The 20,059-nt window shown below is 47.1% G+C and overlaps 1 protein-coding gene and 1 non-coding gene across 2 annotated transcripts; both read right to left on the minus strand.

The window, feature by feature from the left end:
• Window positions 1–966: 966 nt before the first annotated feature.
• On the minus strand, window positions 967–14,727 carry EIF4A1 (eukaryotic translation initiation factor 4A1). The gene is made up of 10 exons (XM_088466474.1): window positions 14,623–14,727; window positions 5,310–5,491; window positions 3,837–3,976; window positions 3,585–3,753; window positions 3,250–3,359; window positions 2,758–2,901; window positions 2,316–2,453; window positions 2,025–2,114; window positions 1,870–1,949; window positions 967–1,600 (listed from the first exon to the last, which is right to left on the minus strand). Exons 1-10 carry the CDS (start codon window positions 14,643–14,645, stop codon window positions 1,456–1,458), a joined length of 1,221 nt encoding a protein of 406 aa, XP_088322600.1. The 5' UTR covers window positions 14,646–14,727; the 3' UTR covers window positions 967–1,455.
• Window positions 2,989–3,129, minus strand: LOC148430780 (small nucleolar RNA SNORD10). Its single transcript, XR_015877352.1, has one exon. It is a non-coding gene; the product is annotated as a small nucleolar RNA SNORD10 (small nucleolar RNA).
• Window positions 14,728–20,059: the final 5,332 nt, after the last annotated feature.

The raw sequence follows: 20,059 nt of genomic DNA on the forward strand, positions 1-20,059 counted from the left end.
ACCTTAACTAACACTTACTACACAGCTTAGAAGTCAAACTATTGTTAATATAAAAGCTTTGTTATGCTTTGTATAGACTGGTCACTTGTAGAATAGCCGCCTACTGTAGGGCTACAGATCGCAGTACATGCAAGTCGTATCACTAATAGCAACCAGTAGTTCTGCAAAGTCCCACACCTACGCAAGAAGCCAGGTAGAACCAAATTTAAGCCAGTTGATTTAGACTGGTACCAAACCCACCATGAGACTGTAGGACATTAAGGGATCCACGTAAGCAGCCTTAGATAAAGTGGATGGATATAAAGTACCAACCAATCAGCTCCTAGCAGTCAGATTACAGGCAGTGTTTAAAATATATGAGTTAGGAGATGATTGGTTGGTACTTGGTCCATGTTCTCTCCAAGTCTTCATACCTAAACCCCTGAAGCCATGTACGAGATGGTCACTGGCTCATACAGGACCAGTCATAGTCAGCTCTGAGTGGAGGGTGTGTTAAGCGACATCTTAAAATACAAAACCCGTCTCCAACCACTGCCTCCATTCCCCGTCCATTAGTCTTCTCTGCACCCATGCTGAGATTACACCGTGAAATATCCAGTCTACCTTCCCATCCAGTAGTTCCTGCCCAGAACACTCAAAATGCAGCATTACCCCCAGTAACCGTCCTGGCATCACCGATACCAGAACATGACTGACAATTAGAGAATCCCACTCATGTTAGATCGCCCTCAGGTGACTGCGGAAGCCTTGCACCTTGTAAGACCGGGACCGCCAGAAGCACTGGCCAATATCTACATGGTACAGATTGCAGATGCCACTGTCAAGGGACTACAGTGCCCTGAGGTCTCAGTTCTGTATTAACATTTAACCCATTTCCCACCAAAAACAGCACTAAGAGGGGGGGAGAGGGGCAGCTATAGCTGGGAAGGGCTGACATGGGAGGGGCAGGGAAAGCACGAGACAAACTATGTTGCAAAAAAAAGTTTTTATTTAATAAATACTATACAGAAAAGCAAATAAAAATTTAACAATTAAGCTTTTTTGGGGTTTTTTGTAAAAAGTCAAAAATCCAAATTGAGCTGTCTGATTTAGGGGAATTATAGGAGTCCTGTTTGGTCCACTGATTTGGTGGGAAAAGATAGAGGGGGGGGGGGGGGGGGGGAAGGGGGATTAGTGTTCACTTTATAGAAGAAAACACAAAACAAGTATTTACGGCCACAATACCTCAAAATAACATTTATTTGAAACAGAAAACAAAAAAAATCATTTAATGTCATACAGGGAGTAGGGAGGGCAAGCCCAAATGTATGGGGCTTTATAAACAAAGCTCTGCACCCCCCTCTGCCCCCACCGTGTGGGGCAAGTGCAGAGAGGGTATTTTTTGTATTTTCAATTATGCTGTTTTTTTTTTCTGTTTTTTTTTCCCATTTAAATATTTCCCCTGGTTGGGAAGCTTTAGATTAGATCTGCCACGTTCATGGGCATCTCCTCAATGGTTGTGTTGTAAAAAGTCTCAATGTCCTTCAGAGTACGCTTGTCTTCCTCGGTGACCATGTTGATCGCGACTCCTTTCCTACCGAAACGGCCGCCTCGGCCAATCCTGCGAGAGAAATGGGACAGGGGAGCCTTCGGTTAATGCCATCTCCCAAAACTGGTGCTCACAGGTTCAGAGCATTGAATACCATTTAGTGTCAGCCATGTTTAAGTTGCGAAACGCGACAGTATAGCGTTAACCGCTGTGGATCATGGTTAAGATTTCTCTTCCAAGGGCCTACGTTCTGCGGTCAGCATAGAGCTGTGCAGAGAGGGAATGCTCTTGGGGGGGGGGGGGGGGGGGGGGATGAGGCCACACTGAGCCACAATACTCACCTGTGAATGTAGTTCTCTCGGTTTGTTGGCAAGTCATAGTTGATGACCAGGGAGACCTGCTGCACGTCAATACCTCGGGCCTGGAACAGAGACTGCATTAATACCGGTACGCCTTAAAGGCCGGGGTTAGCGAGCAGAGACTGAATGCAGCTTACCAGTAGATCTGTGGTGATGAGGACGCGACTGGACCCAGATCTGAACTCTCGCATAATCACATCTCTCTCCTTCTGGTCCATGTCTCCGTGCTGTAAGAGACATTGTATGATTGCCTGGTAACACACGACACTACATGTCCCCACAGCATGAACCAGCAGACAGTCACACAGCTGTGCTGGGATGAATATGGGGGTCCTTTAATATACCCCCGTCAGATATAAGCACACGTCACATGACGAGCCCTTGCCCAGTGACAGGGGCACAAGACTGGACCCGCAGGCAAGGCTTACCAGGGCAGACACCGTGAAGTCTCGGGCGTGCATCTTCTCCGTCAGCCAGTCCACCTTCCGGCGGGTGTTGATGAAGATTACAGCTTGTGTGATTGTAAGGGTTTCGTACAAGTCACAGAGCGTGTCCAGCTTCCACTCCTGAAAAGCAGACATCAGTCAGACCGAGGAGAGTCGCAGCAGAGCTGCTGATCTGGGGGGCACCATGCAAGACTAAAGACAGCACTCATCTGGAAGGGACAAGACTGATCAGCACAAGCTAGAGTGTAACAGCAGTACAGCTAAGAGTGTCCCCACAGCATGAACCAGCTGACAGTCACAGTCATGCTGCGCTGGGATGAATATGGGTCATTTTTATTCTCCCCCTGTCAGATATAAGAATGAGTCACGTGATGCATCCTTGCCCAGTGACAGGGGGTAGGGGCCCTGCCCGAAGGACACTCACCTCTCGTTCCACATTGACGTAGAACTGCCGAATACCCTCCAGGGTCAGCTCCTCTTTCTTGACCAAGATACGGATGGGGTCCCGCATGAACTTTTTGGTTACCTCCAGCACATCTGCAGGCATGGTGGCAGAGAGAAGCACCACCTTACATGAGAAAAGTCAGGGATTAGCACGCGGAAAGCAAACGCACGGCTCATTGCAGCCGCCATCTGCAGAGAGAGAAAGGCGGGCGGTTTTCAGATAGTGTGGTGTGATCATTCCCCGCAATTCTCTGCACCCAGACTGTTCTGGCCTGCAAGACGCAGACCGGAGAGCCGACGCAGAGAGAGATGAGGGCGTCAGATGACACGCATGGGTTATCATCAACAAACCAACCCAGAACGGCAACACAGCTCCATTACTACACCCTACGCAGAACACGGAGGTCTAGCGCCATCTAGTGTTAGACACCATTTATGCAACAGATTATTAACCAATTGTACAGAACATTACCTGAGCATTGCTGCTCAACTTCTGGAAAATATCATAGATTTGATCTTTGAATCCTCTGCTCAACATTTCGTCAGCCTCATCCAGCACAAACATTTTTATGCATTTGGGGGCTGCAAAAAAACAACACAAAAACAAACCGTATTAGTCAACGAAAAGCGATGGGCTATGGCCAGCCATCGGTGTCCCCGTAGCATGAACCAGCTGACAGGCACAACAGCTGCACTGGGATGAATACGGGGGTGCTTCTCTGCCCCTGTCAGATATAAGACCAGGTGCCACATGACGCCGCCTTGCCCAGTGACAGGGGCTGGAGGTTCCATGTTAGAGATACTCACAGAGATAGCGCCTGTTTAACATGTCGAAGACTCTGCCGGGAGTGCCCACGATTATGTGCGGAGCTTCTGACTGGAGCTTCTGTACTTCTGCCCGTACATTGGTGCCCCCAATACAAGCGTGGCAAGAGGCACCCATGTAGTCCCCCAGAGCCATCACCACCTTTTGAATCTAAGAGAAAAGGTCCAAACATCAGCATCTCCACCAAAAAAAAGGACTCTGCTTTACACTGAACCACGATCGAGGCCACTCACCTGCTGGGCCAACTCTCTGGTTGGAGCCAATACCAGGGCCTGAGTGGCCTTTAAATCCAGCTCAACTTGCTGAAGGATGGAAATGGCAAACGTGGCAGTTTTCCCAGTTCCGGACTGAGCCTGAGCGATCACATCGTAACCTGAAATAGAGCCGTCAGTCACTCAGCGTGCAGAGGCCATAGCTGCATTCCCTTCCTAGCACTATATCCGGTGACCGTATGACCACCCCCTTACTGGGTACAGGCCCACCCACTACCCTGACATCACTGGTATAGGTTACTGTTATCCTTTTACCTAAGTAATCTTGTTTCATTATCCAGCAATACAGACACCTTACACTAGATTATTATAATTTGTTGGATATTATATTCTCACCAGGTCATGAAGGTGACTGCCTGTTAGTATCTGGTGTATGAAGCTGGTGCTAAATTTAGGTAAGGTGCCGATGTCAGCCTGCCCAGGTGCCACTCACCAGCCCCTGCGGACATGCACTTTCAGCTCTTTACTACGGCCTAATCCGAGGAACAGGTCAGTGCGAGGACTAATCAGAAGTCTTCTATCTCCCTCCACCCCGCTATGTAACACTGGTGACTCCATGGGTCAGGTAAGGCTGCTTTACAGTGACCGGAAATAATGTCTAGATACAGTAGATAAGCTTCACCCTTTCTGTACACACCCCAATACAAGCGATCACCCACCCCCTCACTGTACACCCCCAATACAAGCGATCACCCACCCCCTCACTGTACACCCCCATTACAAGCGATTACCCACGCCCTCACTGTACACCCCCATTACAAGCGATCACCCACCCCCTCACTGTACACCCCCATTACAAGCGATCACCCACCCCCTCCCTGTACAGGCCCCATTACAAGCGATCACCCACCCCCTCCCTGTACAGGCCCCATTACAAGCGATCACCCCCTTACAAGCGATCACCCTCTCCCTTGCTATACACACCCCATTACAAGCGATCACTCACCCCCTCACTGTACAGGCCCCATTACAAGCGATCACCCACCCCCCTGCTATACACACCCCATTACAAGCGACCTCACCCCTTCACTGTACACCCCATTACAAGCAAATACTCACCGCCCTCTTGCTGTACAACCCCCTCCCTCAATATACACCCCCATTACAAGCGATCACCCACCCCTTAGCTGTAAACCATTACGTGATCACTATCGCCCCTACGCTGTACACCCCCGTTACAAGCGATCATTCAAACCTAGCTGTACACCCCCATTCACAACACTCACCCCCTCACTGTACACCAACAACAAGCAATCTCTCCTGCCCCCTTGCTGTATACCCCCATTAGAAGCATTCTTACCCCTCCTGGCTGTATGCCCACCCATTAGCAGCGACCACACACCCCCTCCATTACAAGCAATCACTCACCCCCTCCATTACAAGCAATCACTCCCACCCCTTGCTGTACAGCCCCCATTACAAGCGATCACTCACCCTTGATACAAGGTAGAATAGCGCGCTGTTGGATTGCAGAAGGTTTCTCAAAACCATAGGCATAAATTCCTCTCAGGAGAGACTCGGACAGATTCATATCATCAAAGCTATCCACAATTTCATTCCAGTTGCTCTCAATGATACCATCAGGCTCCATGCCTTCGGGTCCATTGTCTCTGGATCTAAAACAAAAAAAACAGACCCATTTAGGCTGTATCCTAAAGCAAGCCCTCTAGGCGAGGGTCACATCTCTCAGTGTTGGGAGAGTGGGGCACAGTCTGTATAAAAGCTAGCACATTGGCACATTAGAAAACAATCAAGTTTTTCCTCCAATAAAGCAGCAAGTGCGGGAAGAGGGAGCGTGCGATTCGCCAGGGAGACCAGGTAACTCCCACATTGGCAAAATTATTTTTTTCACACATGGTCAGTAATTGGCGCGGCTTCGCTTCTGTAATGGGAGAAGCAGGGCCATGCATTCATTAACCGAACATTAGCTGCATATTAATACATCTCCCCGGGTGACAGATTGTGTATGGCTGTACACAGGCGGGTGCATATACAGGCTTAGGGACTATCACAGGAACAGACTATAGTAGTCACCCCCGGGTGCTGACAGCAGTGCCAGGCTTACCGGATGTATCTACCTCTCAGTGCCATCCCTGACATGAATACGGACAGACACGTGATCAGCAGCTCAGTCTGACTATAAAGTTGCTTAGTCAGTTATTGTGTAACCCGGGCATGGGGGCACACTCCTACTAATACTATAGCCGTCAGCACTCAGACTGACTCATCAATACGTACCAGGCACAGTAACAATACACTGCAGGACAATATACAGTGCATCACATGCAGGGACCCAGTATGGGGGTATATTACAGGGGGACAGTGTGGTATAGTATAATATACAGTGCATCACATGCAGGGACCCAGTATGGGGGTATATTACAGGGGGACAGTGTGGTATAGTATAATATACAGTGCATCACATGCAGGGACCCAGTATGGGGGTATATTACAGGGGGACAGTGTGGTATAGTATAATATACAGTGCATCACATGCAGGGACCCAGTATGGGGGTATATTACAGGGGGACAGTGTGGTATAGTATAATAATACAGTGTATCACATGCAGGGACCCAGCAGGGGGGTATATTACAGGGGGACAGTGTGGTATAGTATAATATACAGTGCATCACATGCAGGGACCCAGTATGGGGGTATATTACAGGGGGACAGTGTGGTATAGTATAATATACAGTGCATCACATGCAGGGACCCAGTATGGGGGTATATTACAGGGGGACAGTGTGGTATAGTATAATAATACAGTGTATCACATGCAGGGACCCAGCAGGGGGGTATATTACAGGGGGACAGTGTGGTATAGTATAATATACAGTGCATCACATGCAGGGACCCAGTATGGAGGTATATTACAGGGGGACAGTGTGGTATAGTATAATATACAGTGCATCACATGCAGGGACCCAGTATGGGGGTATATTACAGGGGGACAGTGTGGTATAATATAATATACAGTGTATCACATGCAGGGACCCAGTATGGGGGTATATTACAGGGGGACAGTGTGGTATAGTATAATATACAGTGTATCACATGCAGGGAGCCAGCAGGGGGTATATTACAGGGGTACAGTGTGGTATAGTATAATATACAGTGCATCACATGCAGGGACCCAGTATGGGGGTATATTACAGGGGGACAGTGTGGTATAGTATAATATACAGTGCATCACATGCAGGGAGCCAGCAGGGGGTATATTACAGGGGGACAGTGTGGTATAGTATAATATACAGTGTATCACATGCAGGGACCCAGTATGGGGGTATATTACAGGGGGACAGTGTGGTATAGTATAATATACAGTGCATCACATGCAGGGACCCAGTATGGGGGTATATTACAGGGGGACAGTGTGGTATAGTATAATATACAGTGTATCACATGCAGGTACCCAGCAGGGGGGTATATTACAGGGGGACAGTGTGGTATAATATAATATACAGTGTATCACATGCAGGGACCCAGTATGGGGGTATATTACAGGGGTACAGTGTGGTATAATATAATATACAGTGTATCACATGCAGGGACCCAGTATGGGGGTATATTACAGGGGGACAGTGTGGTATAGTATAATATACAGTGCATCACATGCAGGGACCCAGTATGGGGGTATATTACAGGGGGACAGTGTGGTATAGTATAATATACAGTGCATCACATGCAGGGACCCAGTATGGGGGTATATTACAGGGGGACAGTGTGGTATAGTATAATATACAGTGCATCACATGCAGGGACCCAGTATGGGGGTATATTACAGGGGGACAGTGTGGTATAGTATAATATACAGTGCATCACATGCAGGGAGCCAGCAGGGGGTATATTACAGGGGGACAGTGTGGTATAATATAATATACAGTGTATCACATGCAGGGACCCAGTATGGGGGTATATTACAGGGGGACAGTGTGGTATAGTATAATATACAGTGTATCACATGCAGGGAGCCAGCAGGGGGTATATTACAGGGGTACAGTGTGGTATAGTATAATATACAGTGCATCACATGCAGGGACCCAGTATGGGGGTATATTACAGGGGGACAGTGTGGTATAGTATAATATACAGTGCATCACATGCAGGGACCCAGTATGGGGGTATATTACAGGGGGACAGTGTGGTATAGTATAATATACAGTGCATCACATGCAGGGACCCAGCAGGGGGGTATATTACAGGGGGACAGTGTGGTATAGTATAATATACAGTGCATCACATGCAGGGACCCAGTATGGGGGTATATTACAGGGGGACAGTGTGGTATAATATAATATACAGTGCATCACATGCAGGGACCCAGTATGGGGATATATTACAGGGGGACAGTGTGGTATAGTATAATATACAGTGCATCACATGCAGGGACCCAGTATGGGGGTATATTACAGGGGGACAGTGTGGTATAGTATAATATACAGTGCATCACATGCAGGGACCCAGCAGGGGGGTATATTACAGGGGGGACAGTGTGGTATAGTATAATATACAGTGTATCACATGCAGGGACCCAGCAGGGGGGTATATTACAGGGGGGACAGTGTGGTATAGTATAATATACAGTGCATCACATGCAGGGACCCAGTATGGGGGTATATTACAGGGGGACAGTGCGGTATAATATAATATACAGTGCATCACATGCAGGGACCCAGTATGGGGGTATATTACAGGGGTACAGTGTGGTATAATATAATATACAGTGTATCACATGCAGGGACCCAGTATGGGGGTATATTACAGGGGGACAGTGTGGTATAAAATACAGTGTATCACATGCAGGGACCCAGTATGGGGGTATATTACAGGGGGACAGTGTGGTATAGTATAATATACAGTGTATCACATGCAGGTACCCAGCAGGGGGGTATATTACAGGGGGACAGTGTGGTATAATATAATATACAGTGTATCACATGCAGGGACCCAGTATGGGGGTATATTACAGGGGTACAGTGTGGTATAATATAATATACAGTGTATCACATGCAGGGACCCAGTATGGGGGTATATTACAGGGGGACAGTGTGGTATAGTATAATATACAGTGTATCACATGCAGGGACCCAGTATGGGGGTATATTACAGGGGGACAGTGTGGTATAGTATAATATACAGTGCATCACATGCAGGGAGCCAGCAGGGGGTATATTACAGGGGGACAGTGTGGTATAGTATAATATACAGTGCATCACATGCAGGGACCCAGTATGGGGGTATATTACAGGGGGACAGTGTGGTATAGTATAATATACAGTGCATCACATGCAGGGACCCAGTATGGGGGTATATTACAGGGGGACAGTGTGGTATAGTATAATATACAGTGCATCACATGCAGGGACCCAGTATGGGGGTATATTACAGGGGGGACAGTGTGGTATAATATAATATACAGTGTATCACATGCAGGGACCCAGTATGGGGGTATATTACAGGGGGACAGTGTGGTATAGTATAATATACAGTGCATCACATGCAGGGACCCAGTATGGGGGTATATTACAGGGGGACAGTGTGGTATAGTATAATATACAGTGCATCACATGCAGGGACCCAGTATGGGGGTATATTACAGGGGGACAGTGTGGTATAGTATAATACAGTGTATCACATGCAGGGACCCAGCAGGGGGGTATATTACAGGGGGACAGTGTGGTATAGTATAATATACAGTGTATCACATGCAGGTACCCAGGATGGGGGTATATTACAGGGGTACAGTGTGGTATAGTATAATATACAGTGTATCACATGCAGGTACCCAGGATGGGGGTATATTACAGGGGTACAGTGTGGTATAGTATAATATACAGTGTATCACATGCAGGGACCCAGTATGGGGGTATATTACAGGGGGACAGTGTGGTATAGTATAATATACAGTGCATCACATGCAGGGACCCAGTATGGGGGTATATTACAGGGGGACAGTGTGGTATAGTATAATATACAGTGCATCACATGCAGGGACCCAGTATGGGGGTATATTACAGGGGGACAGTGTGGTATAGTATAATATACAGTGCATCACATGCAGGGACCCAGTATGGGGGTATATTACAGGGGGACAGTGTGGTATAGTATAATATACAGTGCATCACATGCAGGGACCCAGCAGGGGGGTATATTACAGGGGGACAGTGTGGTATAGTATAATATACAGTGCATCACATGCAGGGACCCAGTATGGGGGTATATTACAGGGGGACAGTGTGGTATAATATAATATACAGTGCATCACATGCAGGGACCCAGTATGGGGATATATTACAGGGGGACAGTGTGGTATAGTATAATATACAGTGCATCACATGCAGGGACCCAGTATGGGGGTATATTACAGGGGGACAGTGTGGTATAGTATAATATACAGTGCATCACATGCAGGGACCCAGCAGGGGGGTATATTACAGGGGGACAGTGTGGTATAGTATAATATACAGTGTATCACATGCAGGGACCCAGCAGGGGGGTATATTACAGGGGGGACAGTGTGGTATAGTATAATATACAGTGCATCACATGCAGGGACCCAGTATGGGGGTATATTACAGGGGGACAGTGCGGTATAATATAATATACAGTGCATCACATGCAGGGACCCAGTATGGGGGTATATTACAGGGGTACAGTGTGGTATAATATAATATACAGTGTATCACATGCAGGGACCCAGTATGGGGGTATATTACAGGGGGACAGTGTGGTATAAAATACAGTGTATCACATGCAGGGACCCAGTATGGGGGTATATTACAGGGGGACAGTGTGGTATAGTATAATATACAGTGCATCACATGCAGGGACCCAGCAGGGGGTATATTACAGAGGTACAGTGTGGTATAGTATAATATACAGTGCATCACATGCAGGGACCCAGTATGGGGGTATATTACAGGGGGACAGTGTGGTATAGTATAATATACAGTGTATCACAAGCAGTGACCCAGCAGGGGGGTATATTACAGGGGGACAGTGTGGTATAGTATAATATACAGTGTACCACATGCAGTGACCCAGCAGGGGGTATATTACAGGGGGACAGTGTGGTATAGTACAATATACAGTGCATCACAGATACAGGATCCCAGGATGGGGGTATATTACAGGGGGTCAGTGATCCCCATCCTGTATCTATAATATACAGTATATCACAGATATAGGTGGGCTGGGGGTATATGACAGGGGTGAGTAGTTATAATATAATACAGGGAGGCAGGATGGGGATTATACAGATGTGTACTCATGACCTGGGCACACACATATTACATGTTGCACTGAATAGGCAATATATCTAGTGTACCAGCACATATGTACAGACGGTATCTGCCCTGCAGCACCCCTGATACCAATGTCTCCTGCCTGTATGTATGGAGTGTACAGGCGACCCACTAACCTCCCGTACACTTACGGCAGGGACCCGCTGGCGACTGATCAACTTCTGTGTTATAACACAGAAATAATAAAATATATATATCACAGGGAGAGTGATATTAAACAGGGTGGGTAGTAGTGCGATATAATACAGAATATACAATGTGTCATAGGGTGAGGAGTACAGTACAATATAATAGAGGAAGTTATATTACATGGGGGTCAGTGTGATTGTATATTATACTGTATTATATAACGCTGACCCCCCATGTAATATATACCCCTCCGTGAGACATACTGTATTATATCAGTCACCCTGATGTAATACATCTACCCCATTGTATCAGGGATATATTCTAGCGGCACTCAACGTGCCGCTATAATGCTTCCTGCTTCTCCTTACCGGCAGGAAGCACTACCGATGAGATGCAAGAACATCTCACCGGCCGCAGAGGAGGAGCATTAACTCCCCCCTCCAGCGCTACCTGCTAAAGACCGCAGCGCATGAGCCTAGTGCTGATGCGCTGTATCTCTGTCCCGGCCGGCTCCACCGAGCATGCGCGGGATCTCGCAAGTATCACGAGATTCCAGCGTGCAGCCTGGAGCAGGCAACCGCCACAGCAGGGACAGCGCTGTCCCTGCTGTGGGGATAGGCTAGCGCCAGGCTGTAGCTGTAGATAGCGACAGCTACAGCGGGCCGAACGGTCAGGTAATCTGACTGTTCACACATGGCCCAGGCTATCAGCGCTGCCATCTTGTAGATAGCGCCCTTATCATGTACCACTCAACCCCCCGATCATACATCGGGGAGTAGCAGTATCGGCGCACATAACTTGCACGGATACCGCGTCTTACATCTCCATCATTGTATATTATAATGTATTATGAGTCACAGGGAGTGACCCATTACATCGGGGTCAGTGATATAGTATAATATACAATGTGTCACTGGGAGAGGGATATATTACATCGGGGTCAGTGTGATACTGTATATGATACAATGTGTCACAGGGAGAGGGTTATATTACATGTGGAAGGTCAGTGTGATATACTACAGTATGATATCTCCCTCTCCCTGTGACATTATATATCATACTGTATTATAACATACTGACCCCCCCACATGTATTACCCTCTCTGTGACACATTGTATATTACATGTGGGGGGGTCAGTATGATATAATACAGTATGATATAATACAGTATGATAAACAATGTGTCACAGGGAGATGGATAAATTACATGGGGTCAGTGTGATAATGTGTCAGATAGGAATATATTATAGGGGAGAGTGGCAGGATGATATAGTATAATAAACAATGTGTGACAGGGCAAGAGATATATTACATGGGGGGTCAGCATGATATTATACAGTATAATACACAAGGAGTCACAGGGAGGGGGATATTACATGGGGGTCGTCAGTGTGATATACAGTATAATATACAATGTGTCACTGAGGGGGATATATAGCATACGGAAGGATGGCAGGGTGATATAATACAGTATAATATACAATGTGTCACAGGGAGGGGGATATATTACATGGAGGGGGGTCAGTGATATAATACAGTATAATATAAAATGTGTCACAGGGAGGGGGATATATTACATGGGGGGGGTCAGTGTGATATAATACAGTATAATATACAATGTGTCACTGGGAGAGGGATATATTACATCGGGGTCAGTCTGATACTGTATATGATACAATGTGTCACAGGGAGGGGGATATATTACATGGGGGGGGTCAGTGTGATATAATACAGTATAATATACAATGTGTCACAGGGAGGGGGATATATTACATGGGGGGGGGTCAGTGTGATATAATACAGTATAATATACTATGTGTCACAGGGAGGGGGATATATTACATGGGGGGGTCAGTGATATAATACAGTATAATATACAATGTGTCACAGGGAGGGGGATATATTACATGGGGGGGTCAGTGATATAATACAGTATAATATACAATGTGTCACAGGGAGGGGGATATATTACATGGGGGGGTCAGTGATATAATACAGTATAATATAAAATGTGTCACAGGGAGGGGGATATATTACATGGGGGGGGGTCAGTGTGATATACAGTATAATATACAATGTGTCACCGGGAGGGGGATATATTACATGAGGGGGTCAGTGTAATATACAATGTGTCACAGGGATATGGATATATCACATGGGGGGGTCAGTGTGATATAATACAGTATAATATACAATGTGTCACAGGGAGGGGGATATATTACATGGGGGGGGTCAGTGTGATATAATACAGTATAATATACAATGTGTCACAGGGAGGGGGATATATTACATGGGGGGGTCAGTGTGATATAATACAGTATAATATACAATGTGTCACAGGGAGGGGGATATATTACATGGGGGGGGTCAGTGTGATATAATACAGTATAATATACAATGTGTCATAGGGAGGGGGATATATTACATGGGGGGGGTCAGTGTGATATAATACAGTATAATATACAATGTGTCATAGGGAGGGGGATATATTACATGGGGAGGGTCAGTGTGATATAATACAGTATAATATACAATGTGTCACAGGGAGGGGGATATATTACATGGGGGGTCAGTGTGATATAATACAGTATAATATACAATGTGTCACAGGGAGGGGGATATATTACATGGGGGGTCAGTGTGATATAATACAGTATAATATACAATGTGTCACAGGGAGGGGGATATATTACATGGGGGGGGTCAGTGTGATATAATACAGTATAATATACAATGTGTCACAGGGAGGGGGATATATTACATGGGGGTCAGTGATATAATACAGTATAATATACAATGTGTCACAGGGAGGGGGGATATATTACATGGGGGGGTCAGTGTGATATAATACAGTATAATATACAATGTGTCACAGGGAGGGGGATATATTACATGGGGGAGGGTGGCAGGGTGATACACCGTAGGTCCGGGTATATGATAAACGCAGAGATCCCCCTCCCCCTGGGGCCACGTGCAGGGCCGGAAGTGGCCGCCATCTTATAGGAAAGCTCCCCGCGCGGCCGCCATCTTGTCCTCTCCCCGCACCCTGAGACGGCCACGTGCTGCCGGGCGGGGGCCGCCATGTTACGGCCCGGGTGTAGGGGGGGTAGAGAGGGAACGGGACGGCGGGTGGAGCCGGCCGCTCAGGACACGTCACCATGGGGTCCCGCCGGCGGGTGTGGGGGGAGGCTCAGCACACAGGCGGCAGCGGCGGGGATATAAACCAGTGAGAGAGGGAGGGAGGATGCCGCCAGGGAAGGCCGCAGTTACAGGCCTGGTCACATGACTGCTAGGCCGCGGCCCTGACACTTACCGGTTGTCGTAGCTCGCAGACATTCTTCAGAGCGGAAGCTTTCGGGAAGCCGGCGAGCGCTTCTTATATAGTGTCCCTGGAACTCCGCCCAGCCGCCTTCTCATTGGCTGATATGGCGGAGCAGCGCTGTCGCAGTCACTGCAGGAATGAGCGGCCAGGCGGGACGAATGATGATTGGATGCGGCCCATGTCTGTAACCTAATCCTAGGGCGCTATTTGCCAACGCTATATATAAGCCACGCCCACTTCTTTGAGGGCACCTTTCTGTCCCGCCCCTGGTCAGTCGCATTCCCTCAGGCCGCCTGCAATTGGTCAGCGAGGACACGTGATTTATTACCACATCGGCAGAGCCCGCCAAGTATCTCGTCGTCCGTCATTGAGTCAAGCTGTCACTCAGCCGCTCCTAGCAGCTGATTGGTGCAGTTAGCTGTCTGTCATAGCTGCGGAGCTGCTGATTCGCTACATGGACTCCGTACAAGCCAGCCTCCGTTATCTGCTAGGAAGGAAGTGCTGATGATTTCCCATCACCGCCTTCCTTTATAATGGCTGTATATAGCTCCCCCCTCAGCTCATGTACCTGGTGCCTTACTGCGTGGGAATAGCACAGTGTATGTGTATCGCTCCCCCTCAGCTCGTGTACCTGGTGCCTTACTGCGTGGGAATAGCACAGTGTATGTGTATCGCTCCCCCTCAGCTCATGTACCTGGTGCCTTACTGCGTGGGAATAGCACAGTGTATGTGTATCGCTCCCCCTCAGCTCGTGTACCTGGTGCCTTACTGCGTGGGAATAGCACAGTGTATGTGTATAGCTCCCCCTCAGCTCGTGTACCTGGTGCCTTACTGCGTGGGAATAGCACAGTGTATGTGTATAGCTCCCCCTCAGCTCGTGTACCTGGTGCCTTACTGCGTGGGAATAGCACAGTGTATGTGTATCGCTCCCCCTCAGCTCGTGTACCTGGTGCCTTACTGCGTGGGAATAGCACAGTGTATGTGTATCGCTCCCCCTCAGCTCGTGTACCTGGTGCCTTACTGCGTGGGAATAGCACAGTGTATGTGTATCGCTCCCCCTCAGCTCGTGTACCTGGTGCCTTACTGCGTGGGAATAGCACAGTGTATGTGTATCGCTCCCCCTCAGCTCGTGTACCTGGTGCCTTACTGCGTGGGAATAGCACAGTGTATGTGTATAGCACCCCCTCAGCTCGTGTACATGGTGCCTTACTGCGTGGGAATAACACAGTGTATGTGTATAGCTCGTGTACCTGGTGCCTTACTGCGTGGGAATAGCACAGTGTATTTGTATATAGCTCCCCCTCAGCTCGTGTACCTGGTGCCTTACTGCATGGGAATAGCACAGTGTATGTGTATAGCTCCCCCTCAGCTCATGTACCTGGTGCCTTACTGCATGGGAATGGCACAGTATGTGTATAGCTCCCCTCAGCTCGTATACCTGGTGCCTTACTGTGTGGGAATAGCACAGTGTATGTGTATAGCTCCCCCTCAGCTCATGTACCTGGTGCCTTACTGCATGGGAATGGCACAGTGTATGTGTATAGCTCCCCCTCAGCTCGTGTACCTGGTGCCTTACTGTGTGGGAATAGCACAGTGTATGTGTATAGCTCCCCCTCCCCTCATGTACCTGGTGCCTTACTGCGTGGGAATAGCACAGTGTATGTGTATAGCTTCCCCTCAGCTCTTGTACCTGGTGCCTTACTGCGTGGGAATTGCACAGTGTATGTGTATAGCTCTCCCTCAGCTCTTATTTATTAACAGTTTCTTATATAGCGCAGCAAATTCCGTTGCACTTTACAATTTGAATTCACATTATACTGGGTTGTAAAAGACATACATACATAAAAGACATACAATCAAAGTGGGAGGCATATAAAGAAACCGTTGTAATTCCTACACCGTTCACCTGATTTGGATGTAATTACCCTCAAATGAAATCTGAAAGTCTGCAGTTAAAGCACATCTTGTTTGTTTTATTTCAAAGCCATTGTGGTGGTGAATAGAGGCCAAAATATGAAAATTCTGTCAATGTCCCAATATTTATGCTCCTGACTGTATATAAGGGTAAGAGGGCCCTGCTCGCAAGCTTACAATCTATAGGGAAATAGGTGTTGATACATAAGGATTGGTGCTACATATTGCAAATTGGTCCAGCCCGATTGGATTATACAGCCCACCAAGAACATCTGCAATCACACTGGAAAGTTGGCCTATGGTTGGGAGGATGTTAAATTGAAGAAAGAATATGTGATGGGTGTTTACTATAAGAAGAGAGATAGGGAGCTATAAAAGGTTAGGTGGGCGGTCCTCGAATCTGATAAGCTTGTCTAAAGAGGTGAGTTTTCACAGAACGCTTGAATGTTTGGAAACTAGTGGAAAGTCTTATTGTGCATGGGAGGGCATTCCACAGGGTGGGTGCAGCCTGAAAAAAGTACTGTAACTGCATGGGAAAAAGTAATGTGCGGGGATGAGAGATGCAGAGCGGAGATGTTGGGTTGGAAGATATTTTGAGATAAGTGAAGAGATGTATGTTGGTGTGGTTTGGATAATAGCTTTATGTGTGAGTGTAAGTATTTTAAATTGAATACGGTAGAAGATCGGCAGCCAATGGAGGGACTGACAGTGCATCAGCAGACACTGAACGTTTGGGGAGAAAGATCAACCTCGCAGCTGCACTCAAAATGGATTGTTGTGGGGAGAGCCTGTTTTGGGAAGACCAATAAGGAGACAATTGCAATAGTCAAGGCGGGAAATAATGAGTGCGTGTATTAGAGTTTTTGCAGTGTCTTGTGTAAGATATGGTCAAATTTTGACTGTTTTTTAGATGTATGTAACATGATTTAGAGGCAGATTGAATGTGGGGAACAAAAGTCAGAGTCAAGGATGACACCAAGGCAGCGAGCTTGTGGGGTGGGGTTGATTGTCGAGTTGTCAACAGTAATAGATATCAGGTTGGTAACTACTATTGGCCAGTGGAAATATAATTAATTCTGTTTTGGATATATTAATTTTGAGGTGGTGAGATGACATCCAAGATGAAATGGCAGAGAGACATTCAGTGACACCGACCAGCACAGATGGTGACAAATCTGGGGAGGATAGGTAAATTTGAGTATCCGCGTACAGATGATACTGAAAACCAAAAGAGTTGATTAGTTTGCCAAGAAAGGTGGTATATATTGAGAAAAGCAGAGGACCTAATACTGAACCTTGTGGTACTCCAACTGATAGAGGTAGCAAAGTGGAGGTAGAATCAGAAAAGCGAACAGTGTAAGAGCGATTAGGTAGGATGAGAACCAAGAAAGGGATGTGTCTTGAAGACCTAGGGATTGTAGTGTTTGTATGAGAAGAGAGTGGTCAACAGTGTCAAAGGCAGCAAAGAGATCTAGAAGAATTAGAAGTGAATAATGGCCTTTAGCCTTGGCAGTGACCAGATCATTTACTACCTTAGTGCTGTCTCAGTGGAGTGTTGGGAATGAAAGCCTGACTGAAGTGGGTCCAATAAGTTGTGGGTGTTAAGAAAGTGTGTGAGGTGAGTGTAGGCAAGTCTATCCAGTAGCTTGGAGGGGCAAGGTAGCTGGGAGATAGGACGGTAATTTGAGAGAGAGTTAGGGTCAGAATTTTGTTTTTTCAAAATGGGAGTGATCACTGCATGCTTGAACAGTGATGGAAAGATACCAGCAGAGTAAGAGAGATTACAGATTTTAGTTAAGTGTGGAATGAGCACAGGAGACAGAGCTTTACTGATTTGTGAGGGTATAGGATCAAGAGGAGAGGTAGTAGAGGAGGATGAGAAGAGTGTAGCTACTTCATCTTCATTAGTGGGGTCAAATGATGAGAACGTGCCACTGGGTTCAGGTAGGGCATTGAACAAGACCATAGTTTTTTGCCTTGAGACTTACCTCTGCCAGCTGCTCTATGGATCTGTGTGTGCAATTCACCTGGGAGATCTGCTCTGAATCATGCTGGCTGTAACACTGCTGTGTGTATTTAGACTGTGCTCTCCTTTCCACAGTGATTAGTCACCTTGTCTCACCTCTGTCTGTGAACACTGCTAGCCTTGATTGGAATCGCAGGTGCAGGTCTGACTCAGCCCTGCAGAGATGACTGTTCTCTCTGCATGTTGTGCCTTCCTCCACTCAGAGTGCTACTTCCAGATCACCTGATCATATCCACCAATTCCTGCCGGACCCAGGGTATATACACCTTCCTCTGATGGCATTCTGGGCCTGAACATCTCGTCATTCCTCATGGTGTATAGTTGGTGCTACTTCAGAGTACTAGCGTGTCCCAGGCTCCTGCTACTGCAATACCTGCTATATCTAGTGATCCTGCTAACTGCAATACCTAGTATATCCGGATATCCTCTTGGTTGCCAGACTAGTTCTATCTGTAGTCCTGCTACATGAATACACCAGGAGCATCCAGAAATTCTACCAGTTCGCAGGCCAGTGGATAATGTCCATTGTTGTCACTTGACTTATGAGCCTGTGTTCCCTGTGTATTACCAGTGCTTCCCAGCACAGCCCAGGATACTCCAGTCCGGAGTGAAATATTCCAAGTCCATTCCACGATACTCCAGTCCAGAGTGATATTCCAAGTCCGTTCCACGATACTCCAGTCCGGAGTGATATTCCAAGTCTGTTCCACGATACTCCAGTCCGAAGTCAAGTTCCAAGCTCACCAGTTCAATTCTCATTACTCCAGTCCAGAGTCAAGTTCATCAGTTCAATCCATGTTATTCCAGTCCAGAGTCAAGTTCCAAGTTCACCAGTTTAACTCAGCAAGTCTTCCTGCCGGTCCCGGTCCGATTCCTCCAAGTCTTCTACTAGTTTCACTCCAACGTTACAAGTTTCCTGTTCCTGTCATTTACCACCAAAGGCAGTTCTCACTGCTATACAATTCTTTCACAAATAGAGCTATTTACCTCAACCATGGTTCCAGTTAAGCCGGTCTCCGCTGAATCCACTTCAACACCTGAGTCAGGTAATTCTCAAGCACCAATCGTGACAGTATGTTCAGGCCTAAAGATGGTGGCGGATCAAGCATATAATACTGGACCAACTGCTTTCCGTAACCTGGTCGCTCGCCTGGATTCACAGGAGGCCTTACAGCATCAAGTACTAAAGCTTTTGCAAATCCTGAATAATCGGCTAGATGGTACTCAAATCACACCTGAACCTCTAACTACCTTCCATCAACTACTGGAGCAGCTACAGACTTTACTTATCAAATTTTTTCAGATCATTCCCGAGTTTCTTAGAACTACCCCTGGAACCTCTGCCTTGGAATCCCTAAGAAAGAAGGGTTCTTCCAAACCAAGTAATGTGAGAAATCAAAGTTACCCGCGTCCCAAGTTTCCTGTGGCTGAACGCCAGCGGCGCAATGAATTACAGCTCTGTCTCTATTGTGCGGGTTCTGACCACTT

Source organism: Taudactylus pleione, unplaced genomic scaffold, assembly GCF_031769625.1.
Source record: "Taudactylus pleione unplaced genomic scaffold, aTauple2 ptg003193l, whole genome shotgun sequence".
In the NCBI taxonomy this organism is placed as follows: Eukaryota; Metazoa; Chordata; class Amphibia; order Anura; family Myobatrachidae; genus Taudactylus; species Taudactylus pleione.